Here is a 27,130-nt window from a genome sequence, read left to right as displayed (position 1 = left end):
GGGGAGGGAAGGCTCATTGACGGGGGTGGGGGGGAGGGAAGGCTCATTGACGGGGTGGGGGGGAGGGAAGGCTCATTGACGGGGTGGGGGGAGGGAAGGCTCATTGACGGAGGTGGGGGGGAGGGAAGGCTCATTGACGGAGGTGGGGGGGAGGGAAGGCTCATTGATGTAAGTGGGGAGGGGAGGGAAGGCTCATTGATGTAAGTGGGGAGGGGAGGGAAGGCTCATTGATGTAAGTGGGGAGGGGAGGGAAGGCTCATTGATGTAAGTGGGGAGGGGAGGGAAGGCTGGTCTGTGTAGTCTGATCCAATAAAACTCCTGGAGCTCAAATTGATGGTAAAGGTAATGCTGGTTCTGATAGAAAGGTGTCAGAACACACAGAGTATCGCAGTTTATGGTGTATGGGGCTGTGTAGCTGCAGATTGGTCAGGGTGCCCATGCTGACCCGTGTCCACAGCCCATAGCGCCTACAATGGGCACACGGGCCATAGAACTGGAGCACGGAGGAATGGAAGAAGGTGGCCTGGTCTGATGAATGATGTAGGGTTTAAGGTACACAATGAGTTTTAGGTGTTCAATCCAATCGAGCTTCTGTGGAATGTGCTAAAAAAAACAAGTTCAATCCATGGAGGCCCCACTTCGCTACTTACAGAACTCTGCTACTGATGGCTTGGTGCCAGATACTACAGCATACCTTCAGGAGGTCTCGTGGATTCTATGCCTGGACAGGTCAGGAATGTTTTGGTGGCAAAAAGGGGGACCTACTCAATATTAGGTGGGTGGTGACAATGTTATGGCTGATTGGTGTGTGCCAGGACGAAGTTACTTTCCTAACTTCATGTGAGAGGAGTCAGACTCCGCTTCTGGCCCTGTTATATAATAAATCAGGTTGGACACGTGGCACAGATTAGCGGCTGTGTGACGAGGTGTCACTGTGCCATCTTTAGCACTTCGGCATTAATAATTTCACAGTCATTCTAACAGGAGGAGGAGATGGTGATTGGTTCCGACTCTCTCTACACCTGTTCAGCTGCTTCTACTTGGCAGGATTTACTAAAATGACAACTTCAGAGTGTCAGCACTACTTAATGCTAAAGAACGTGGCCAGGGAGTCTATGGTGGTCTTCCAAGCCTGGAGACACTAATGTTGAACTGTTCAGGTATGGTCCATGACAGTACATATGGGTGTTGCTGATCTTACATTCCGTTGCATGGGTGCGTCTAGGCTCTGCATTAAGGCACTGAATGGGATGGTCTTGGAGCACTTCAAAAATTGGCATGCCCACTTTTTCTTAAGTCGCCGGACCACCGTGTAGAAATGTGCGTTGTGGTGCAGTACAGTGAATGTGCATCATCCACGGCTGTAGTTGAGTGTTGAGGTGCTCCACCAATTGAATGGCATCGCACCACAGGAAAGCACGAGTTATAAAAATGCACAGGCCTGGCTGGGCCCTATTGTTTCTAAGTTCACCTTTTTTTCCACAGCGGCTAAGCGGTTAGCACTTCCGTCCAGCAGCACTGGGGTTGTCGGTTCGAATCCCAACAACGGTAATACCTGCCTGGAGTTTGCATGTTCTCCCTGTGCCTATGTAGGTTTTCTCCTGGTACTTCGGTTTCCTTCCACACTCCAAAGACATGCTGGGAGGTTGGTTGGCTCCTGTTAAGCTTATTGTCATATCTGTAAACCATTTGGGGCTCCTCTGGAGACTTGACCGAAAAACTCCCAGTTAGTAATCCCCCATGTCCTGCTCTGCTGCTAGGAGGTAAAAAAGCATAGGACACCCAGCGTTACAAGAGAGACCTGGCAGTTTTTAAGCCAGGCTTCCAGAGGGGTCCAAATGGCTTGCAGATTTTACCATAAAATTAAAGGCCAGGTTCACTTTTGGAACATGTTTCACCCGTTTTTAACGAGGACTTTAACCCTCTTCCACTTCTTCCCTCCACTCCTTCCATCTTCTGTAGCTATCGGGCTGTTTGTTTTTTGTTTCTTTACCTTTTTTAAAAAGCAAAAATGTCCAGCCCCGCCTCCCCATGAACATTAGTAGCCTCAGGTGAATGGCACACTCTCCTGCCCGCTGTGCCTCCTGGGATTTGCAAGCCACATATCCCAGAAAGCATGGCCTTCCATTCAAAAAAGAAGGAGGCGGGGCCTATCAACACTTCATCGGGAGGCTTGCCTGCTCCTGCCGAAAAACAGGAAGAGCTGGCAGGCCTCTCCATGTCAGAAAAGAACACGGTGGCGCAGGACAGAGCTGTGGCAGGGCATGAGAGGACCCCAGTGTGACATCACTGGATCTGCTGGATGGGTATTTGAAATGTGCAGCTACCACCTTAAGGTAAGCCGGGGTGAAGAAGAGAAAAAAAAAAAAAAAAAAGCAGGTGAGGCGGGTGCAGATCCGCTTTCAGGTAGGACATGTAACATGTTCCATGCATGTTCCCTTCAGCCTCCCCCTGATCCTCCTTCCTTGTGACAGTAGAGTGGTGATCCACTCCCTGAAACAGCTGTCACAATTTGAAGCCAGTGCAGACGTGTGGGGCTCCACCCACAAATGCGGGTCATTCAATCACTCTTTCCCGTGAATGAATGCCTACAGGTACAGTCAGCCATTGCACATGACATCTTGTGGTCCTCAATGAACGAGGGCGCCGGTGAGCTCTCTTGTAGTCCATTAATTCCTATTGCTCTCCAGCAACTGCCTGCCTGTACGAGCAGACAGCTATGCTGAGAGTCCCCAGGAGCCACAGATTGCACCCCCCCCGATCTGCTGATTGTAGGCTCCTTATAATGGGACCCCCTGCTTAGGACCCCAATTTTTTCACCAAGGCATTGCTGTGCTATACCAGTCCAGCCCATCGTCTTTGGTCAGTAGTGATCTGGGAACCCTGGCTTGTGAGGCAGGTGAGACGTTCCCAAGCACACCCACTGGCAGGATCCTCATACTTTATATACTCTCTGGATGCTGGGTGCAGTGGATTACATGGAACTCAAATTAAAGAGGACCTGTACAGTGGAAGCTGTGCCATACAAAAGCCAAGCAGTGAACAAAGGACTTGTCCTCAGCTTTGTCTGTGGTCTCCAGGGAACCTCTGATAATAATTACTATCTACAACTCATGATACATTAGTGTGATGCGCCTTACACTTGTGGTCGCTGGGAAGAATTTCCCCCTTACAGACAAAGATGAATGGAGTCAGTGGAAACTTATAGTCAAAAATTGCTCGTTGCTCAAGGAACCCCTAGCAAATTCTGGGAGGAACCCCTAGCATCCTCTGGGAGGAACCCTTAGCATCCTCTGGGAGGAACCCCTAGCAGCCTCTGGGAGGAACCCCTAGCAACCTCTGGGAGGAACCCCTAGCATCCTCTGGGAGGAACCCCTAGCAACCTCTGGGAGGAACCCCTAGCAACCTCTGGGAGGAACCCCTAGCAACCTCTGGGAGGAACCCCTAGCATCCTCTGGGAGGAACCCCTAGCATCCTCTGGGAGGAACCCCTAGCATCCTCTGGGAGGAACCCCAAGCATCCTCTGGGAGGAACCCCAAGCAACCTCTGAAAAGAACCCCAAGCAACCCCGCTTGAGAATCATTGTTTTATTAGATGGTTAAGAAGAAAGGGAGGAACCCCTAGCAACCTCTGGGAGGAACCCCTAGCAACCTCTGGGAGGAACCCCTAGCAACCTCTGGGAGGAACCCCTAGCAACCTCTGGGAGGAACCCCTAGCATCCTCTGGGAGGAACCCCAAGCAACCTCTGAAAAGAACCCCAAGCATCCTCTGGGAGGAACCCCAAGCAACCTCTGAAAAGAACCCCAAGCATCCTCTGGGAGAAACCCCAAGCAACCTCTGAAAAGAACCCCAAGCAACCCCGGTTGAGAATCATTGTTGTATTAGATGGTTAAGAATAAAGAAAGGGAGGAACCCCTAGCAACCTCTGGGAGGAACCCCTAGCAACCTCTGGGAGGAACCCCTAGCATCCTCTGGGAGGAACCCCTAGCATCCTCTGGGAGGAACCCCTAGCATCCTCTGGGAGGAACCCCAAGCAACCTCTGGGAGGAACCCCAAGCAACCTCTGAAAAGAACCCCAAGCAACCCCGCTCGAGAATCATTGTTGTATTAGACGATTAAGAATAAAGAAAGTGTGATTGCAGCAAGTTGGGGGAAAAAAAAACAAAACAAAACACACAAGTGAAGGTGATGTGAGGATCCTGGGGTCTACAGGGGCCACAACACGGGGAGAGAAAGTTGGATAAAATGTGGTGGGTGAGATGGCGCCTGAGGTTTCCCACAGAGATTGCTCGCCGGGGTCTTGTAGGCAGTAATCAGAGTTCGGATGGAAGTAGCGGAGCTCATTGCTCTTCATTTGTTGCCTAGCAATGACTTCCAGCACCTAGCAGACCTTTCCGTGAAGTTTACACAAGAGTTTCAATTTAATCCGATATAAATTGTGACAGAGAGTCTTTCCGCTTATTTTATATGCATACAGAAAACATTTAATAAAATGGGGAAGAATCCTGTGCGAAAAAGCTGTAAAAATGCTAAAGTCGCAGGACAGCCGACCCCTGGATGAGCCTTAAAGAGACCAGATATGACGACGTCCAGTGTCCGAGCCTGAAATCTGTCCTGTGTGCTTCATCCGGTCCTCACCGCTACAGAACTGATCAAGCCTGAATAGTACAGGCCGGTACGAACGGCCTTCCATTCTCTTACAAGTGGGTTTGACATCCCCATAAAAGGAGTTTTCTTTTGCTTCAAGCAAGTTTTGCATTCATATAAAACACTATGCGCAGACCCCAGGGGCAGGGCTGGCGGCAGGCCCCCTGGGGGGGGGAAGGGCCCGATGGCAGGCCCCCGAGGGGAAGGGCTCGGCGGCAGGCCCCCCAGGTGCACCACCGGGTCCACACACCCAATGCAAGGGGCCGTCTTCACCCCCCCACCCCCCAGGTATTCCGTGCAGACGCACCACAGGCAAACGGCTGGCCAGACTTGTACGAATTTCAATGCACATCCCCAACTTGACATACTTGTGGGAGCGACGCATGGAAAAGGACAGACCTGGGAGGTGCACAGCTGTATAGGTGTAGAGAACGCTTCCTCCACTCTCCTTTTCCTTTCCAATTGTCCTATGGTTGAATATTTTCCACTCATACATTATTAAATATAGACGTCTGTCCATTTTGGCACTTGGCACGTCCTCCCATAGCCACTGTGGAGGAACCCTGGTGGTGCTTTGACTCCCGCTAGGCTTGGGTCCTGCGCAAGTGACATTGCCCTCTTTCTCCTCCCTTTTCTACTTTATTATTGGTTGTTGAATTTTTTCATACATTGTGATATTTGGTGTTTACGGTCATAATGATTGATTTCAGATATTCTCCTGATGAAGCGGTAGAACTCAGCGAAACATGTTGAGAACAATGATATCTGTGCAACCCACCATCTCCTAATCCTCAACAGAGGACATGAGTGTTGGTGATATACATCGATTGTTACTATGTACCTATTATGTTTTTCAATAAGTATTTGGATCAGGGTGCCGCCACGTCCCTCACCTTGTTGTGTCACTGCCGCATCACTAGCCATCCCATTAAAGTGAATGGGACTGCCGTAGGCCGACAGCGGGATGGGCCGACAGCGGGATGGGCCGACAGCGGGATGGGCCAACAGAGGGGACGGAGGAGGGGGCCAACAGAGGGGACGGAGGAGGGGGCCAACAGCGGGGACGGAGGAGGGGGCCAACAGCGGGGACGGAGGAGGGGGCCAACAGCGGGGACGGAGGAGGGGGCCAACAGCGGGGACGGAGGAGGGGGCCAACAGCGGGGACGGAGGAGGGGGCCAACAGCGGGGACGGAGGAGGGGGCCAACAGCGGGGACGGAGGAGGGGGCCAACAGCGGGGACGGAGGAGGGGGCCAACAGCGGGGACGGAGGAGGGGGCCAACAGCGGGGACGGAGGAGGGGGGCCAACAGCGGGGACGGAGGAGGGGGGCCAACAGCGGGGACGGAGGAGGGGGGCCAACAGCGGGGACGGAGGAGGGGGGCCAACAGCGGGGACGGAGGAGGGGGGCCAACAGCGGGGACGGAGGAGGGGGGCCAACAGCGGGGACGGAGGAGGGGGGCCAACAGCGGGGACGGAGGAGGGGGGCCAACAGCGGGGACGGAGGAGGGGGGCCAACAGCGGGGACGGAGGAGGGGGGCCAACAGCGGGGACGGAGGAGGGGGGCCAACAGCGGGGACGGAGGAGGGGGGCCAACAGCGGGGACGGAGGAGGGGGGCCAACAGCGGGGACGGAGGAGGGGGGCCAACAGCGGGGACGGAAGAGGGGGGCCAACAGCGGGGACGGAGGAGGGGGGCCAACAGCGGGGACGGAGGAGGGGGGCCAACAGCGGGGACGGAGGAGGGGGCCAACAGCGGGACAGAGGAGGGGGCCAACAGCGGGACAGAGGAGGGGGCCAACAGCGGGACAGAGGAGGGGGCCAACAGCGGGACAGAGGAGGGGGCCAACAGCGGGACAGAGGAGGGGGCCAACAGCGGGACAGAGGAGGGGGCCAACAGCGGGACAGAGGAGGGGGCCAACAGTGGGACAGAGGAGGGGGCCAACAGTGGGACATAGGAGGGGGCCAACAGCGGGACAGAGGAGGGGCCAACAGCGGGACAGAGGAGGGGCCAACAGCGGGACAGAGGAGGGGCCAACAGCGGGACAGAGGAGGGGCCAACAGCGGGACAGAGGAGGGGCCAACAGCGGGGACAGAGGAGGGGCCAACAGCGGGGACAGAGGGGGGGCCAACAGCGGGGACAGAGGAGGGGCCAACAGCGGGGACAGAGGAGGGGCCAACAGCGGGGACAGAGGAGGGGCCAACAGCGGGGACAGAGGAGGGGCCAACAGCGGGACAGAGATGAGAGTTGTTTTTCAAAAATTATGATTTAAATCAAATCCACCCTGATTTGGATATGCTGTTTTTCTAGTTTTTTTGTATCAATAAAGACTTGAATATCTTTTATCACATCTGGCGTATACGCTGTATAAATTGGTACAGAGATATTCCTTCAAAATCCCCTATAGTGACTGGATGGGGACGGATCTCCCAGCCTTTTTCCTTCTAATTGGATGATGGTACACCATACTTCGTCTGTATGCAATCTACACCAATAGAGGCTTTAGCTTCTCTAGTGCTTCGCATTGGTCTACCTGTGTGATGGAGGCCCAACAACGTACAGGTGGTGCAAGAAACCAAACAAAAAAAAAAAAAACATCTTTACGCTGAAATGTGTGATTGGATGAGGTGTAACGGTGACTGTGATTGGAGGATAAAGATGTTAAAGTGTCTCTTGGCAGGAAGTTGTTCAAGTCATGTTTGTTGTCAAAAAAAAAATAAAATACAGAATGAATAATCAGTTTTCTGTGGCAGGAAAGGGCGACATGGAGGGTAATAAAATTAGCCGGCCGGCGTGATACAAGCGGGAAGATAATCAGAAGGGAGGGGGGGGGGGGGGGAGGGGAGAACTTACAGATGCTCTCTCAGCTCTGGTGTGTCGCTAGGAGTCCCCAGGGAGCGCAGGATTTTCTCCAAAGACTGCACTGTCAACAAGAGAGACACAAGAACAAGCTGAATCCCGGAAGCCATCCGTCCCCCCCTGCAAGTCACCGCCGGCTACGGCTTATCACACAAAGGCACATTGACAACATGCAAAGCTCCCGCTCCTCACCTAGCGCTCACTTCTGCTCTCAATCAACTTTATAAAGGATGCACGCTGCGTGCACGAACAATCCGCACGCGGAATGTCAAGTTATTGGGGGGGGGACTGCAAGGACGTGTCATTCCTCAAATTCTAATATATCCTGCTGAAGGACGCAGGGCAGAGGAACCTATGGGGGGCTTCCAGCTGACTTCTACCCAGATACAACCAATATATACCAAATACATGTCTGCAAATTACACATTATGGATTTTTCTTTTACCAATTGCTTACCGATATATATATATATATATATATATATATTTTTTTTTTTTTTTTGCAGAGGCCTTATTCAAAGATATTTTCCACAAAATTCTACAAACATTCCCCAATAATGACAACATTAAAGGATACGTAGTTATTTTTTTTTTTTTTTTAAACATCATACTTGCCTCCTCTGTGCAGTTGGTTTTGCACAGAGTGGCCCCCCGATCCTCCTCTTCTGGGGTCCCTGTGCGGTGTTCCTGGCTCCTCCTCTTTTCTAATTATTTTTTAATTTTAATTTAAAAAAATGTTTACACTACCACTTTAAAAAAAAAAATAAAAAATCACTGTTATTGCCATCGCAAGGAATATATACATCCCATGCAACAACAATACAGCATGACAGGTCCTCTTTATGGAGAGATTTCGAGTCTGGAGTGGTCCTCCTAAACCATAGAGTTTAGCTGAGGGCCATCTTTTTTAATCGCTCAAATCAGGCAGATTTGGGACGTTTTTGCTGCATTTTTATTCTCATAGAAATGAATAGAAACGCGTCATCCACCCTTTTTTTTTGTGCTTATTCCTACGCTTTGTCGCGCATTTTTTGCGCAATTTTCTGCTACAAATGAAAATTTTTAAAATAAAATAGTAATATATGAATACATTTATGTAAAATACACAAATAACTAAAAATCATCATAGATTTTTATTTTTTGTTATCTTTTAACCATGTGACAGTCAGCTACTCTTGGTTGCTCATTTTCTTCACTTTTTTTTTTTTTACCTCTGACGAAGCTCTAAGAGCAGAAACATGTTCGGTTTGGGTGATTTGATTTTGGAAGTATTTTGTAACATTATTTAGGTTCACACAATTGAATTTTTTGTCCTGACATTATTCCCCCCCCCCCCCCCCTCCATTTTTCTTTTGTGTGGGGTGAGATGTGCCTTGAGTCAATGTAGCTTTGATTGAGAGAGAAGCTCTTTTGTGGATACAGTGATATATACGAGGTTTGTCCATCAGTGGGGATTAGTGTCCACACATGGATGTGTGTACCCGTATCGCACATCTGAGAGATAGACAATATCATAGCGCAGAAGATAGATCGCCCATATCCTCAGTAAGATAGTATTTACTATCATATCTTCTCGTTTTCTGTTCATCTCAATTTGATATGTGGCCAATAGATGGGAGGAGAGATGGAAATTTCCCCCGATCTCTTCATACCAGGAGGTGTTGTGGCGAGTAGACCTTTCATTTACATATCCTCTATTAAAGCCTGGAGCCTTTATATTGAATATAGGAGGAAATTATAACCTTCATATTTTCTATATGTATATATTCAAGAGAAGTTTTCACCATTTAAACCTGGTAGATGATAGAACGTTGAATTTTATATATATATATATATATATATATATATATATATATATAATGGCATTGACCTCATCCAATAGGTCAGGGACCCTCAAACTACGGCCCTCCAGCTGTTGCGGAACTACGCAGCCCATGAGGCATTATAAAACTCTGACATTCACAGACATGACTGGGCATGATGGGAATTGTAGTCCCTGAACAACTGGAGGGCCGTCGTTTGAAGACCCCCCGCTATAGGTAGACCTGATATGGTCATTTACATACTTTTTATGATGTACAATAAAGGTCAAGGTTGAGTTAAGTGGTCTCTTGGTGCGTAGGGAAGCGCTCCCCTCGTCTAGTTCTAGAAGTTGTTTGAGCTTCAGACAACATGGAGTGGAGATGAGATCCGTCTCCTCCGTTTTTTGAGCTTCAAGCAGATCATCGCTCGGGTGTGAATGCAGCCTCAAACATGGAACACACAGAGTGATGGCAGAAGGTGACGGGGTGGTCGGTCCATCAAGGCATGTTTGAATCCACTTCCTGTTGAAGGAACTCCCTTCCTCTGTTGAAAGTCCATTCCAACTATCAGCTACTCTTCCGGTAAAATATGGAAGGTTAGTTGTATGCTTTGCTCCTCTGGTTGGAGGTCAAGTCCTCATGTTCTTAATCTTGGCCTTCATACTGAAAATACTTCCCCTCCTTAACCTTATCCCCCCCCCCCCCCAAAATTTCAACTCGTGGGAATAAGCTATATGTAATGTTACCAATAGCAGAGACTTCTGTAATTTCTCCCTGAGGAAGCCAGCTTTTGTCCTGTGAAACGTGTTGGAGATAAAGAATCTCATGCGAGATCCCTTTTGTGACCACCTGGGATCACCAACAATTTCCTGGCACAATCGGCAAGTCAGATTTTAAATTCTTCTCTTTGAATGTTTTGTACAATAAAATACTCTTTTTTTTTTAAATCTCTATAATTTGTGGTACCTAAAAAGCCCGAGTAGTTTTCCTTGTTAGGGAATCTTATTTTTCATCACCTTTCACCACCCACAGAACCCGTCCATGATTTCCGTGAATCTACACGAGGGCCCAAAGAATTGCTGAGATCTCCTTCCCATTCTTCTCATGTGATGCTATCCCCCGCCCCCAGTAGGGCGGCGTTCTATGTGTGGGGCGAATCTAGAATTAGCAGGGCATGACTGGGCGGGACTTAATGCAGCCGTAAACAATCGATCCCGCCCAGTTTTAGCATGGTGAATGTCTGGACCTCTCCTCTAGTCTCTTGGATCACATAGTCAGAGTATAAACATTAGAAGGCAGAACTAGCAGCACAACGCTTCCTGCAGAAAAGTCGGGAGACGGGGGATTGTTACGATTGGTTATCTCTCATTATCATCCCAATTGCGGACATGCCGCGGCTCTGAAAGAATGATAAATGATGAAAATCGGCCATTCCGGAGGTATTAATATAAGTGCTATTTTTCACAAAGCCGGAGTTCTGCTTTAAAAGGAGAAGTCCAGGCTAGCCTAAACCTGCTCCTCCCCCCCCCCCCCTTATAAATTGAATTTGATCTACCCTGTGAAAGGACGGTGATGCTTATACTTGCCTATTCTCAGAGCGTTCCTGTCGGGTCATGTGATTGGCTCCCAGCAGCTGCTTCAGGGGAGAGGAGGAGGGACAGCTGACAGCGGATGTCCTATAGCAAGCCTACATGTGACATCACCGCACAGGCACCGCAGCCATTATCAGCGATCGCTTCACTCCCCTGATCCCGGGAGCAGACCGGAGCACCCCAAGAATAGTTAAAGCAGAGCAGGGAAGTTATGCTTTATGCCCTCCACCCATTCCAATTTTGTACCTTTTTTTGGGGGGTGGTTGATCTGTGGTTTGGCCCACCACCCCCAACTGCCCAGCCGGAAGTTGACATAAAAAAAAAAAAACAACTATGTTGTGTGATTATATGTCAGTATTACATTGTATATCTCTGTATGTTGCAGTCATTCCGGTGCTTATCTAATAGTTTCTTGAAACTATCGATGCCCCCCGCTGAGACCACCGCCTGTGGAAGGGAATTCCACATCCTTGCCGCTCTTACAGTAAAGAACCCTCTACGTAGTTTAAGGATAAACCTCTTTTCTTCTAATTTTAATGAGTGGCCACAAGTCTTTTTAAACTCCCTTCTGCAAAAAAAGTTTTATCCCTATTGTGGGGTCACCAGTCTGGTATTTATATATTGTGGGGTCACCAGTCCGGTGTTTATATATTGTGGTGTCACCAGTCCGGTATTTATATATTGTGGGGTCACCAGTCCGGTATTTATATATTGTGGGGTCACCAGTCCGGTATTTATATATTGTGGGGTCACCAGTCCGGTATTTATATATTGTGGGGTCACCAGTCCGGTATTTGTATATTGTGGGGTCACCAGTCCGGTATTTATATATTGTGGGGTCACCAGTCCGGTATTTATATATTGTGGGGTCACCAGTCCGGTATTTATATATTGTGGGGTCACCAGTCCGGTATTTGTATATTGTGGGGTCACCAGTCCGGTATTTATATAATGAAATCACATCCCCTCTCAGGCGTCTCTTCTCCAGAGAGAAGAAGTTCAGAGCTCACAACCTTTCCTCATAACTAATATCCTCCAGACCCTTTATTATCTTTGTTGTCCTTCTTTGTAGTCGCTCCATTTCCAGTACATCCTTCCTGAGGACTGGGGCCCAGAACTGGACAGTATACTCCAGGTGCGGCCGGACCAGAGTCTTGTAGAGGGGAGAATTATCGTTTTATCTCTGGAGTTGATCCCTTTTTAATGCCAATATTCTGTTTGCTTTGTTAGCAGCAGCTTGGCATTGCTGAGCCCATCATCTACTAGGACCCCCAGGTCCTTCTCCATCCTAGATCCCCCCAGAGGTTCCCCTCCCCCCAGTCTATAGATTGCATTCAGATTCTTGCCACCCAAATGTATTTTTTTACATTTTTCTACATTGAACCTCATTTGTCATGTAGTTGCCCCTCCCCCCATTCATTTGTTCAGATCTTTTTGCAAGGTTTCCACATCCTGCGGAGAAGTTATTGCCCTGCTTAGCTTAGTATCGTCCGCAAATACAGAGATTGAACTGTTTCCCCCATCCCCCTCCTCCAGGTCATTTATGAACAAATAGGATTGGTGCCAACACGGAACCCTGGGGGACCCACTACCCACCCCGACCATTCCGAGTACTCCCCATTTATCACCACCCTCTGAACTCGCCCTTGTAGCCGGTTTTCAATCCATGTCCTCACCCCGTGGTCCATGCCAACCGGCCTTATTTTGTACAGTAAATATTTATGGGGAACTGTGTGTTTGCAAAATCCAGATACACCACGTCTACGGGCCTTCCTTTACCTAGATACACCACGTCTACGGGCCTTTCTTTATCTAGATACACCACATCTACGGGCCTTCCTTTATCTAGATACACCCCGTCTACAGGCCTTCCTTTATCTAGATACACCACATCTACGGGCCTTCCTTTATCTAGATACACCACATCTACGGGCCTTCCTTTATCTAGATACACCACGTCTACGGGCCTTCCTTTATCCAGATACACCACGTCTACGGGCCTTCCTTTATCTAGATACACCACATCTACGGGCCTTCCTTTATCTAGATACACCACATCTACGGGCCTTCCTTTATCTAGATACACCACATCTACGGGCCTTCCTTTATCTAGATACACCACGTCTACGGGCCTTCCTTTATCTAGATACACCACGTCTACGGGCCTTCCTTTATCTAGATACACCACATCTACGGGCCTTCCTTTATCTAGATACACCATGTCTACGGGCCTTCCTTTATCTAGATACACCACGTCTACGGGCCTTCCTTTATCCAGATACACCACGTCTACGGGCCTTCCTTTATCTAGATACACCACATCTACGGGCCTTCCTTTATCTAGATACACCACATCTACGGGCCTTCCTTTATCTAGATACACCACATCTACGGGCCTTCCTTTATCTAGATACACCACATCTACGGGCCTTCCTTTATCTAGATACACCACATCTACGGGCCTTCCTTTATCTAGATACACCACATCTACGGGCCTTCCTTTATCTAGATACACCACATCTACGGGCCTTCCTTTATCCAGATACACCACGTCTACGGGCCTTCCTTTATCTAGATACACCACATCTACAGGCCTTCCTTTATCTAGATACACCATGTCTACGGGCCTTCCTTTATCTAGATACACCACATCTACGGGCCTTCCTTTATCTAGATACACCACATCTATGGGCCTTCCTTTATCTAGATACACCACGTCTACGGGCCTTCCTTTATCTAGATACACATCTACGGGCCTTCCTTTATCTAGATACACCACGTCTATGGGCCTTCCTTTATCTAGATACACCACGTCTACGGGCCTTCCTTTATCTAGATACACCACGTCTACGGGCCTTCCTTTATCTAGATACACCACATCTACCGGCCTTCCTTTATCCAGATACACCACGTTTATGGGCCTTCCTTTATCTAGATACACCACATCTATGGGCCTTCCTTTATCTAGATACACCACGTCTACGGGCCTTCCTTTATCCAGATACACCACGTCTACGGGCCTTCCTTTATCTAGATGGCAACTCACCTCCTCATAGAAGGTTAATAGATTGGTTTGGCAAGAACGATTCTTCATGAATCCCTGCTGATTACTGCTAATGATACCGTTCTCATTACTAAAATCTTGTATATAGTCCCTTATCATCCCCTCCAAGAGTTTACATACTATTGATGTTAGGCTGACTGGTCTGTAATTCCCAGGGATGTATTTTGGGCCCTTTTTAAATATTGGTGCTACATTGGCTTTTCTTCAATAAACTGCTACCATTCCAGTCAATAGACTGTCATTAAAAATTAGGAACAATGGTCTGGCAATTACTTGACTGAGTTCCCTAAGTACCCTCGGAGGCAAGCCATCTGGTCCCGGTGATTTGTGTAGCACCGATACTCCTGAGTACGCGCTATGTAGTTTTTGATCATAACTGTGGTAAGCTTTGGGGTTAATTGTGCTAAATTGTACCTTGGCATCATTTTGGCTGGGCTTTATAGAAGTTCTGCCTGGTCATAAGTGGGGTTGTACACCTGTGGGAGGCTTTAGAACGCAGTTTGGTTGGACGCATTGGGTACCAATTTCTATCTCGGAGCCAATCAGTGGGCGCGTTTTTCTCGCTGCGTAATCCAGGAAGGGGTACTTAAAGTGCCGAAGTCACGTGGTTCTGGGTTCCGGTCCAGAAGTTGTTGCTGACTCCGTGGTCCTGGTCCTCCTGACCAGCCCCTGGGGGCACTAATGGCCCTGGGGTGCAGATCCACCCGTTTCCGAGCCTCGGAACTGACTAGTTTGAGGCGCAGTAACTGGAAGGAGGATTCTAAGGTGTTCCGATGCCGTCTCGGGTTTGGAGAGGCCCAGCAACTCTACACACAACCAGGAAAGGACTCTTCGGTAGGAGAGCCACACGCAAGGCTGGTTGCTCTGTAAGAGCCATGGACACTGATTGAAGCCACAATTCTTACAGTATTGCCGGACCGGCTGAAAGATTCTGGTACAGTAAGAAAAGTTCCTACTTCTACCCTTCCAGTTGTAACCAAGTTTTCCAACCAAGTCTGTGTGAGAGACTTTGAAAAAGCTAGAAATACCTGTTGGCTGCTAAACCCAAACTTAAGGATTTATCCACCAGTTAAAGAGTCCAGTCCCTGGATTGTGTACATAGAGGGAGACTTTTTGAAGTCAAGCACTTGAGCTAAACTTTACCCCGATACCCTCTATTCAAAACTTAGAGACCGAGTTTGTTCAACTGTTTTATGCAAAATAAAAATCCTAACAAGGAATTCAGCTTTCGGTCTCTACAGTTACTGGGCCATCAACCCCGGGAACCCCTAGACAAGGACAACGAGTACGAAAGCCTGGGAACCCCCTAGACAAGGACGAGAACGAAACCCTGGGAACCCCTAGACAAGGACAACAAGTATGAAACCCTGGGAACCCCTAGACAAGGGCAACGAGTACGAAACCCTGGGAACCCCTAGACAAGGACAACGAGTACGAAAGCCTGGGAACCCCTAGACAAGGGCAACGAGTACGAAAGCCTGGGAACCCCTAGACAAGGGCAACGAGTACGAAAGCCTGGGAACCCCTAGACAAGGGCAACGAGTACGAAACCCTGGGAACCCCCTAGACAAGGACAAGTACGAAACCCTGGGAACCCCTAGACAAGGGCAACAAGTATGAAACCCTGGGAACCCCTAGACAAGGGCAACGAGTACGAAACCCTGGGAACCCCTAGACAAGGGCAACAAGTATGAAACCCTGGGAACCCCTAGACAAGGGCAACGAGTACGAAACCCTGGGAACCCCTAGACAAGGACGAGTACGAAACTCCAGGAACCCCTAGACAAGGACAACAAGTATGAAACCCTGGGAACCCCTAGACAAGGGCAACGAGTACGAAACCCTGGGAACCCCTAGACAAGGACAACGAGTACGAAAGCCTGGGAACCCCTAGACAAGGGCAACGAGTACGAAAGCCTGGGAACCCCTAGACAAGGGCAACGAGTACGAAACCCTGGGAACCCCCTAGACAAGGACGAGTACGAAACCCTGGGAACCCCTAGACAAGGACAACAAGTATGAAACCCTGGGAACCCCTAGACAAGGGCAACGAGTACGAAACCCTGGGAACCCCTAGACAAGGACGAGTACGAAACTCCAGGAACCCCTAGACAAGGACAACGAGTACAAAACCCTGGGAACCCCTAGACAAGGGCAACGAGTACGAAACCCTGATAACTCCTAGACAAGGGCAACGAGTACGAAACCCTGGGAACCCCTAGACAAGGACGAGTATGAAACCCTGGGAACCCCTAGACAAGGACAATGAGTACGAAACCCTGGGAACCCCTAGACAAGGACAACGAGTACGAAACCCTGGGAACCCCTAGACAAGGACAACGAGTACGAAACCCCGGGAACCCCTAGACAAGGACAACGAGTACGAAACCCTGAGAACCCCTAGACAAGCACAACGAGTACGAAACCCCGGGAACCCCTAGACAAGGACAACGAGTACGAAACCCCGGGAACCCCTAGACAAGGACAACGAGTACGAAACCCTGGGAACCCCTAGACAAGGACAACGAGTACAAAACCCTGGGAACCCCTAGACAAGGACAATGAGTACGAAACCCTGGGAACCCCTAGACAAGGACAACGAGTACGAAACCCTGGGAACCCCTAGACAAGGACGAGTACGAAACCCTGGGAACCCCCAAGACAAGGACAACGAGTACGAAACCCTGGGAACCCCTAGACAAGGACAATGAGTACGAAACCCTGGGAACCCCTAGACAAGGACAATGAGTACGAAACCCTGGGAACCCCTAGACAAGGACAACGAGTACGAAACCCTGGGAACCCCTAGACAAGGACAACAAGTATGAAACCCTGGGAACCCCTAGACAAGGGCAACGAGTACGAAACCCTGGGAACCCCTAGACAAGGACAACGAGTACGAAAGCCTGGGAACCCCTAGACAAGGGCAACGAGTACGAAAGCCTGGGAACCCCTAGACAAGGGCAACGAGTACGAAACCCTGGGAAGCCCCTAGACAAGGACGAGTACGAAACCCTGGGAACCCCTAGACAAGGACAACAAGTATGAAACCCTGGGAACCCCTAGACAAGGGCAACGAGTACGAAACCCTGGGAACCCCTAGACAAGGATGAGTACGAAACTCCAGGAACCCCTAGACAAGGACAACGAGTACAAAACCCTGGGAACCCCTAGACAAGGGCAACGAGTACGAAACCCTGATAACTCCTAGACAAGGGCAACGAGTACGAAACCCTGGGAACCCCTAGACAAGGACGAGTATGAAACCCTGGGAACCCCTAGACAAGGACAATGAGTACGAAACCCTGGGAACCCCTAGACAAGGACAACGAGTACGAAACCCTGGGAACCCCTAGACAAGGACAACGAGTACGAAACCCCGGGAACCCCTAGACAAGGACAACAAGTATGAAACCCTGGGAACCCCTAGACAAGGGCAACGAGTACGAAACCCTGGGAACCCCTAGACAAGGACGAGTACGAAACTCCAGGAACCCCTAGACAAGGACAACGAGTACAAAACCCTGGGAACCCCTAGACAAGGGCAACGAGTACGAAACCCTGATAACTCCTAGACAAGGGCAACGAGTACGAAACCCTGGGAACCCCTAGACAAGGACGAGTATGAAACCCTGGGAACCCCTAGACAAGGACAATGAGTACGAAACCCTGGGAACCCCTAGACAAGGACAACGAGTACGAAACCCTGGGAACCCCTAGACAAGGACAACGAGTACGAAACCCCGGGAACCCCTAGACAAGGACAACGAGTACGAAACCCTGAGAACCCCTAGACAAGCACAACGAGTACGAAACCCCGGGAACCCCTAGACAAGGACAACGAGTACGAAACCCCGGGAACCCCTAGACAAGGACAACGAGTACGAAACCCTGGGAACCCCTAGACAAGGACAACGAGTACAAAACCCTGGGAACCCCTAGACAAGGACAATGAGTACGAAACCCTGGGAACCCCTAGACAAGGACAACGAGTACGAAACCCTGGGAACCCCTAGACAAGGACGAGTACGAAACCCTGGGAACCCCCAAGACAAGGACAACGAGTACGAAACCCTGGGAACCCCTAGACAAGGACAATGAGTACGAAACCCTGGGAACCCCTAGACAAGGACAATGAGTACGAAACCCTGGGAACCCCTAGACAAGGACAACGAGTACGAAACCCTGGGAACCCCTAGACAAGGACAACAAGTATGAAACCCTGGGAACCCCTAGACAAGGGCAACGAGTACGAAACCCTGGGAACCCCTAGACAAGGACAACGAGTACGAAAGCCTGGGAACCCCTAGACAAGGGCAACGAGTACGAAAGCCTGGGAACCCCTAGACAAGGGCAACGAGTACGAAACCCTGGGAAGCCCCTAGACAAGGACGAGTACGAAACCCTGGGAACCCCTAGACAAGGACAACAAGTATGAAACCCTGGGAACCCCTAGACAAGGGCAACGAGTACGAAACCCTGGGAACCCCTAGACAAGGATGAGTACGAAACTCCAGGAACCCCTAGACAAGGACAACGAGTACAAAACCCTGGGAACCCCTAGACAAGGGCAACGAGTACGAAACCCTGATAACTCCTAGACAAGGGCAACGAGTACGAAACCCTGGGAACCCCTAGACAAGGACGAGTATGAAACCCTGGGAACCCCTAGACAAGGACAATGAGTACGAAACCCTGGGAACCCCTAGACAAGGACAACGAGTACGAAACCCTGGGAACCCCTAGACAAGGACAACGAGTACGAAACCCCGGGAACCCCTAGACAAGGACAACGAGTACGAAACCCTGGGAACCCCTAGACAAGGACAACGAGTACGAAACCCCGGGAACCCCTAGACAAGGACAACGAGTAAGAAACCCCGGGAACCCCTAGACAAGGACAATGAGTACGAAACCCTGGGAACCCCTAGACAAGGACAACGAGTACGAAACCCTGGGAACCCCTAGACAAGGACAATGAGTACGAAACCCTGGGAACCCCTAGACAAGGACAACGAGTTACGAGCTGGAGGTCATCGGTAAGCCCAGAAATATTCAGCCGCTCCTTCGGGGGGGGGGTTAGTGCTACATGAATGTTAAGTTTCCCAAGTCTATTTCTAATTCTGTCCTCTGTTAAGGATGGAGGTGCTTCCTGTGATGTGTAATGAGGATGATGTCTGCTCACACTGCAGCGGTAGAAGTTACACCCCACTTTGCATTTGGCTAGCAGTACTGCCACTAAAGCCGGCCTTTTCAAGAGAAAACTGCCCGGCAACAGTGCTTAAAGTGATGTTGAGGGCTGGTTCACACCCAAAAATGGTTTCCGGATGAGTCTCTGCATGCGCATTGTTAATGTGTTTTCGTCACGTTCCAGTGCGTTTTTTTTTTGTGTATTTCTGGATACAGTCCATATGCTTTTTTTTGTTTTTCTTCTTTTTTTCCCCACTTAGATGCCTTGCAGTATATTCCGGTGCATTTATTGATGCGTTTTACCGCATTCCAGTACAGTCCAGTGCAGGGAAAAAGGCAGTATGTTCTACTTTTTTCCTGGAACTGACTGTACTGGTGTGAACTATTCTATTGGAAAACATATAACCTACATTCCAATGCGCTTTTGATGCAGGAGCGAGATGCACTGGACTGCATGTGGTGTGAACTGGCCCTAAAGGCTCTTTTAACCATGTAAGGACCTTGTTGTTTACACGTTAAAATCTGTTTTTTTTTTTGCTAGAAAATTACTTAGAATCCCCAAATATAAATATTTTTTTTCTAACACCCTGGAGAATAAAATGGCTGTTGTTGCAATTCTTTTTGTCACACTGTATTTGCACAGCGGTCTTACAAGCTTTTTTTTTTTGATAAAAATTCTTTTTTTATATTAAACAATAAGACAACAGTAAAGTTAGCCCAATTTTTTTTCTATATTGTGAAAGATAATTGTTACGCCGAGTAAATTGATACCCAACATGTTATCAGTACACAGAAAGCGACAATTAAGCTACAAGCCGAGCAACAGAAAATGCCGGTTTTATACCCACCATTCGCATTTATCCGGAACACATCGGCCGAGGTGAGCTGGAAGAGCTCCTGGATCTCATTCGGGTCAACCTGGGTGGCTGGGAGAGAAAGAGAACGGAATTATAAATACATTCAATTTTCCACAACTTTATCATCCTGTGATGGGAAAAAACGCATTTAAATCAAAAGCGCCACTGTGATCAACAAAAATACCTGAAGAAGGGCAACGTAATTCCCCTCACATGGATGACCCAATCCCAATCCCACCCACCCACCCCTCCCACACACGGATGACCTAATCCCACCCACCCCCCACACACACGGATGACCCAATACCACCCACCCCCCACACACACGGATGACCCAATCCCACCCACCCCCCACACACACGGATGACCCAATACCACCCACCCCCCCACACACACGGATGACCCAATACCACCCACCCCTCCCACACACACGGATGACCCAATACCACCCACCCCCCCACACACACGGATGACCCAATACCACCCACCCCCCACACACACGGATGACCCAATACCACCCACCCCCCCACACACACGGATGACCCAATCTCACCCACCTACCCACCCCCCCCCCCCCACACACACATGGATGACCCAATACCACCCACCCCCCCACCCACCCCACACACACACGGATGACCCAATCCCACCCACCCCCCACACACACACGGATGACCCAATACCACCCACCCCTCCCACACACACGGATGACCCAATACCACCCACCCCCCCACACACACGGATGACCCAATACCACCCACCCCCCACACACACGGATGACCCAATACCACCCACCCCCCCACACACACGGATGACCCAATCTCACCCACCTACCCACCCCCCCCCCCCCACACACACATGGATGACCCAATACCACCCACCCCCCCACCCACCCCACACACACACGGATGACCCAATCCCACCCACCCCCCACACACACACGGATGACCCAATCCCACCCACCCCCACACACAGATGACCCAATACCACCCACCCCCCCACACACACGGATGACCCAATCCCACCCACCCCCCACACACACGGATGACCCAATCCCACCCACCCCCACACACGGATGACCCAATCCCACCCACCCACCCCCACACACGGATGACCCAATCCCACCCACCCACCCCCACACACGGATGACCCAATCCCACCCACCCACCCCCACACACGGATGACCCAATACCACCCACCCACCCCCACACACGGATGACTCAATACCACCCACCACCCCACACACACGGATGACCCAATACCACCCACCCCCACACACGGATGACCCAATACCACCCACCCCCCCACACACACGGATGACCCAATCCCACCCACCTACCCACCCACCCCCACACACACACACACACACGGATGACCCAATCCCACCCACCCCCACACACGGATGACCCAATACCACCCACCCCCCCACACACACGGATGACCCAATCCCACCCCCCCCCCCCACACACACACATGGATGACCCAATACCACCCACCCACCCCCCCCCACACACACACACGGATGACCCAATACCACCCACCCACCCCCCCCCACACACGGATGATACAATCCCACCCCCTCCACACACACACACACAGGGATGACCCAATCCCACCCCCCCACACACACATGGATGACCCAATCCCACCCCCCCCCCCACACACACAGATGACCCAATCCCACCCCCCCCCCACACACAGATGACCCAATCCCATCCCCCACACACACACGGATGACTCAATGTCACCCCCCACACATGCATGACCCAATCTCAGCCCCCCCCACCATTCACATTTCTTCACAGCCAAAGTCACCTCATGGCAGCAATTCCTGTATAGCGGGGGGGGGGTCTCCAAACGTTCTAAACAAGGGCCCAGTATGGGCCCCGTCATTGCTGTCACTGGGAGGAATTGGGCCCCGTCATTGCTGTCACTGGGAGGAATTGGGCCCCGTCATTGCTGTCACTGGGAGGAATTGGGCCCCGTCATTGCTGTCACTGGGAGGAATTGGGCCCCGTCATTGCTGTCACTGGGAGGAATTGGGCCACATTATTGATGTCAGTGGGAGGAACTGGGATTAAAGCGGAGACTGCGAGCCAGGCCTTCTCATCCAACATCAGTGCCTGACCTCACGAATTCTCTTCTGGAAGAATGGTCAAACACTCCCATAGACACATCTCCTAAACCTTGTGGACGGCCTTCCCAGAGGAGGTGAAGCTGTTATAGCTGCAAAGGGCGGAGCCAACTCAATATTGAACCCTCCGGACTAAGACTGGGAGGCCATTAAAGTTCATGTGTGTGTAAAGGCAGGTGTCCCAATACTTTTGGTAATATATATATATATATATATATATATATATATATATATATATATGAGACTTTGATGTACGTTATGTGAATGGTCTTTATTATGGGAAGCTCGTGTAGAGAGGTTCTTCCATTACTGTAAAGTTACACGCGACTTTTTTCATTGACAAAGTTTATTCAGTTTACATCACAAATCCCCATCTCCGCCCTCTCTATACACACACAGATACGGTATATACTAATAGATCAGGGGGTGGTAGGAAGGGGAACGCTCTGCGGAGTTGTAGTCAGTCTGGTGCTCTCCGTGGTGCTGGAATCCGTGTACAACGTCCCGGCTCAGGAAGAAGGGGGAGGGGCCCGGCGTATCCGAGGAAATGAACGCCATTCTCTTCTATCCTTTCCTCATTGGTTGGGTGAGCCAGAAATATGTAAAAGCCGATTCTGCAATACTCCCCTGAATTCTATCATTTATATAGTGAATATAATAATATCTCATAATACATTAATATATACATTATACATAAATTATTTAAAAAAAAAATTTCATAAAAAAATTAAATAAAATTAAAACCTTTTGCCCATCCGCACACATTAACCAATCACCACGCTGTATTGTGCAAATCAAAAAAAAAAAAAACAATTGTTTGGCTTCCCACCAAAAAAATAATTTCTGTGTGACATTTTAGATTGGAAAAATAAATCTGCTGCTTTCAGAAGACGTGAACTCTCACATTTCGAGGCGAGATACCCCGGGGCCGCCCCAGACATGTGTCCCCCCCCCACCCCCCGGTAGAACGGAGGCATTTGGACCGTCTCGGTATCCGAGGATTAGGCAAAACATTTCTATTTAAAATAACATTTTATTCATAGAAAAACCTCATTAAAAAAATAACAAAATACACTTTTATACAATGAAAAGTTACAAGCGTGTATTGTTCACACAAGAGGATTCAGAAAGTCAGTGAACCCCCCCGGAGATGGTAGGGGGCACCCAAATGTCCTCAAAATGTCTCAAGATCCACATATGGGTGCCCCCTACCATCTCCGGGGGGGTTCACCGACTTTCTGAATCCTCGTGTGTGAACAATACACGCTTGTAACTTTTCATTGTATAAAAGTGTATTTTATTATTGCTTTAATGAGGTTTTTCTATGAATAAAATGTTGATTTAAATAAAAAATTTTCTGCCTATTCCTCGGGTACCGAGACGGTCCAAATGCCTCAGTTCTACCAGGGGCATGTTTGGGGCAGACCCTGGTATCTCGTCTCAACATTTAACCTTTATGGTACCCACCCCAAACTTTAGATTGAGGGACTTCAAATTAGAACTCTCACATTTCAATATTTTGCAGCAGCTCCCGGTTTTGGGTCTTTTGAGGTGACTGTGCGCCGCTCCATGTGCTCCACTCCGTGTGCGCCATGTGCCGTTCAGGATGTGCCGCTCCATGTGCACCACTCAGTGTGCGCCAATCCATGTGCACCACTCAGTGTGCGCCAATCCATGTGCTCCGCTCAGTGTGTGCCAATCCATGTGCTCCGCTCAGTGTGCGCCAATCCATGTGCGCCGCTCAGTGTGCGCCAATCCATGTGCGCCGCTCAGTGTGCGCCAATCCATGTGCGCCGCTCAGTGTGCGCCAATCCATGTGCGCCGCTCAGTGTGCGCCAATCCATGTGCGCCGCTCAGTGTGCGCCAATCCATGTGCGCCGCTCAGTGTGCGCCAATCCATGTGCGCCGCTCAGTGTGCGCCAATCCATGTGCGCCGCTCAGTGTGCGCCAATCCATGTGCGCCAATCCATGTGCGCTGCTCAGTGTGCGCCAATCCATGTGCGCCGCTCAGTGTGCGCCAATCCATGTGCGCCGCTCAGTGTGCGCCGCTCAGTGTGCGCCAATCCATGTGCGCCGCTCAGTGTGCGCCAATCCATGTGCGCCAATCCATGTGCGCCAATCCATGTGCGCCAATCCATGTGCGCCGCTCAGTGTGCGCCAATCCATGTGCGCCGCTCAGTGTGCGCCCATCCATGTGCGCCGCTCAGTGTGCGCCCATCCATGTGCGCCGCTCAGTGTGCGCCCATCCATGTGCGCCGCTCAGCGTGCACCCATCCATGTGCGCCGCTCAGTGTGCGCCACTCAGTCTGCGCCTCTCCCATCCCTATACCACTTAAGTGGGTTTCCATATATCAGCCTCTTAAATTCCGCCTCTTGAGCTAAGTAGGAGTAAACACAATCGCAAAAGTGTAAAATAAAACTATTACATGTTTTCCAGTTTTCTGCAATTTTCACTGGTGATCCTGCCATGAAGATTTTTAATCGGGTGCCTCGGGGGAGGGGGGGGGTGAAGTTTGGGAAATGGGGGCGCCTCGGGGAGTTTGGGAAATCGGGGGCGCCTCGGGGAGTTTGGGAAATCGGGGGCGCCTCGGGGAGTTTGGGAAATCGGGGGCGCCTCGGGGAGTTTGGGACATCGGGGGCGCCTCGGGGAGTTTGGGACATCGGGGGCGCCTCGGGGAGTTTGGGACATCGGGGGCGCCTCGGGGAGTTTGGGACATCGGGGGCGCCTCGGGGAGTTTGGGACATCGGGGGCGCCTCGGGGAGTTTGGGACATTGGGCGCATTCAGGGTGATGTGGCCGTAGGTTATACCTTTTTGAAAATGTGAAAAAGGGGGGCATGCGGCCCCCTTCCTTTGGGAAATCGGGCGCCTCTGGGAGTTTGGCAAATCAGGGCGCCTCGGGGAGTTTGGCAAATCGGGGCGCCTCGGGGAGTTTGGCAAATCGGGGTGCCTCGGAGTGCGATGCCAACACCGTCAACATCTCCAAACTGTGCTGTGTTGTCACCCAAGCAGGAATGGTGGAGACTACATGGGGCCACGTGGGCAAAACTTTGCATAAACATTGTTGTTGTCACCATCAGCAAACCGCTACAAAGAAAAGATTGTGTAACTGCTGCTAGAGGAGATCAGCAACACTGAAATACATGAAAGGCAGAAGAAACAACTGGCAATTGTTCGATATGCAGTGCAACTTAAATGTCAGCCCGTTGGGGGTCTAAAAGCTGCTCTAAAGTAGATGTAACCCCCAAACTAGATAAAATGGAGGTCTCATGTCAATGGACAGATGCAGATTGCTTCTGACATCAGTTTAAGATGGAGAGCACAGGGTACCTACAGTTTTCTTGCGGATTACCCAGAGTTTCCCATAGAATCCTAATAAATTGTGCGGTTTGGCAGCATCTTTGGTGTGTTCTAAGAAAACGCACCAAAAACGAGCAAACTAATAGTCAATGGGAAACCATGCGTAACCTTCCTAAGAAGCATGGGTACACTGTGCCGCACACACCGCAGCGCGGCAGGGTGAAGCCGTCCTGAAAGTCAACTTATCCCCCAGTCATGCAGTCAACTTATCCCCCAGTCCTGCAGTCAACTTATGCCCCAGTCATGCAGTCAACTTATCCCCCAGTCCTGCAGTCAACTTATGCCCCAGTCATGCAGTCAACTTATCCCCCAGTCCTGCAGTCAACTTATCCCCCAGTCCTGCAGTCAACTTATCCCCCAGTCCTGCAGTCAACTTATCCCCCAGTCCTGCAGTCAACTTATGCCCCAGTCATGCAGTCAACTTATCCCCCAGTCCTGCAGTCAACTTATGCCCCAGTCATGCAGTCAACTTATCCCCCAGTCCTGCAGTCAACTTATCCCCCAGTCCTGCAGTCAACTTATGCCCCAGTCATGCAGTCAACTTATCCCCCAGTCCTGCAGTCAACTTATCCCCCAGTCCTGCAGTCAACTTATCCCCCAGTCCTGCAGTCAACTTATCCCCCAGTCCTGCAGTCAACTTATGCCCCAGTCATGCAGTCAACTTATCCCCCAGTCCTGCAGTCAACTTATCCCCCAGTCCTGCAGTCAACTTATCCCCCAGTCCTGCAGTCAACTTATGCCCCAGTCATGCAGTCAACTTATGCCCCAGTCATGCAGTCAACTTATCCCCCAGTCATGCAGTCAACTTATCCCCCAGTCCTGCAGTCAACTTATCCCCCAGTCATGCAGTCAACTTATCCCCCAGTCATGCAGTCAACTTATCCCCCAGTCCTGCAGTCAACTTATCCCCCAGTCCTGCAGTCAACTTATCCCCCAGTCATGCAGTCAACCTAACCACCAGTGCTACCCCCACCCCTCAGTTCTGCAGTCAACTTACCCTCCAGTTCTACCCCCTAGTCCTGCAGTCAACGTACGCCCCAGTGCTACCCCCCATGTCCTGCAGTCAACCTACCCCCCAGTCCTGCAGTCAACTTACTCCCCAGTGCTACCCCCCCATGTCCTGCAATTAACCTACCCCCCACTGCTACCCCCCGCTCCCGCAGTCAACTTACCCCCCTCAGTTCTACAGTCAACTTATCCCCCAGGAACTCCCCAGTGCTGCCCCTCCCGTGTCCTGCAGTGAACCTAACCCCCAGTGCTACCCCCCCCCTCCCCAGTCCTGCAGTGAAGGTACCCCCCAGTCCTGCAGTCAACTTACTCCCCAGTGCCATCACCAAAATCCCCCCCCCCGCAGTCAACTTACCCCCCAGTGCTACCCCACTAGTTCTGCAGACTTGTAGGAGAAAATAATTCCTCCTGATACAAATAAAAGCCTGTTGACAAAGACCCTTTTTTTTTCTAATGCACGATGTAGCCAACTATTACCATGTTTTTTTCCTTAAAAAGTCTTCCTATTGAGTCAGCTTCGGGTTGGTACCCCCCCCCCTCACTATTTAGCCAGAACACACATCAATCCAGGACCTGTAAACGATACACATGATGGTTTAGAAAACAGCAGGGCCAACCCAACCT

At 50.4% G+C, this 27,130-nt stretch overlaps 1 protein-coding gene across 3 annotated transcripts in view; it reads right to left on the bottom strand.

Moving 5' to 3' along the window:
- Window positions 1–27,130, bottom strand: part of TSNARE1 (t-SNARE domain containing 1) — a 511,756-nt gene that overhangs the window by 334,538 nt on the left and 150,088 nt on the right. For 2 of the 3 annotated variants that reach the window (XR_013277476.1, XM_077490486.1), the window contains exons 4-5: window positions 19,997–20,074; window positions 7,496–7,565 (exon numbers count right to left, since the gene is read on the bottom strand). Coding sequence is in view for 2 of the 3 variants with exons in the window: in XM_077490486.1 (XP_077346612.1) it covers window positions 7,496–7,565; window positions 19,997–20,074 (148 nt within the window). In the remaining variant the exon portion in view is untranslated. The remainder of the gene's footprint in view (window positions 1–7,495; window positions 7,566–19,996; window positions 20,075–27,130) is intronic. The other variant, XM_077490487.1, reaches the window with a different exon arrangement.

This window comes from Lithobates pipiens, unplaced genomic scaffold, assembly GCF_037356315.1.
Source record: "Lithobates pipiens isolate NorthernLeopardFrog02 unplaced genomic scaffold, aLitPip1_a1.2 Scaffold_19, whole genome shotgun sequence".
Lineage (NCBI taxonomy): Eukaryota > Metazoa > Chordata > Amphibia > Anura > Ranidae > Lithobates > Lithobates pipiens.
This window is presented reverse-complemented; position numbering and strand designations above follow the sequence as displayed.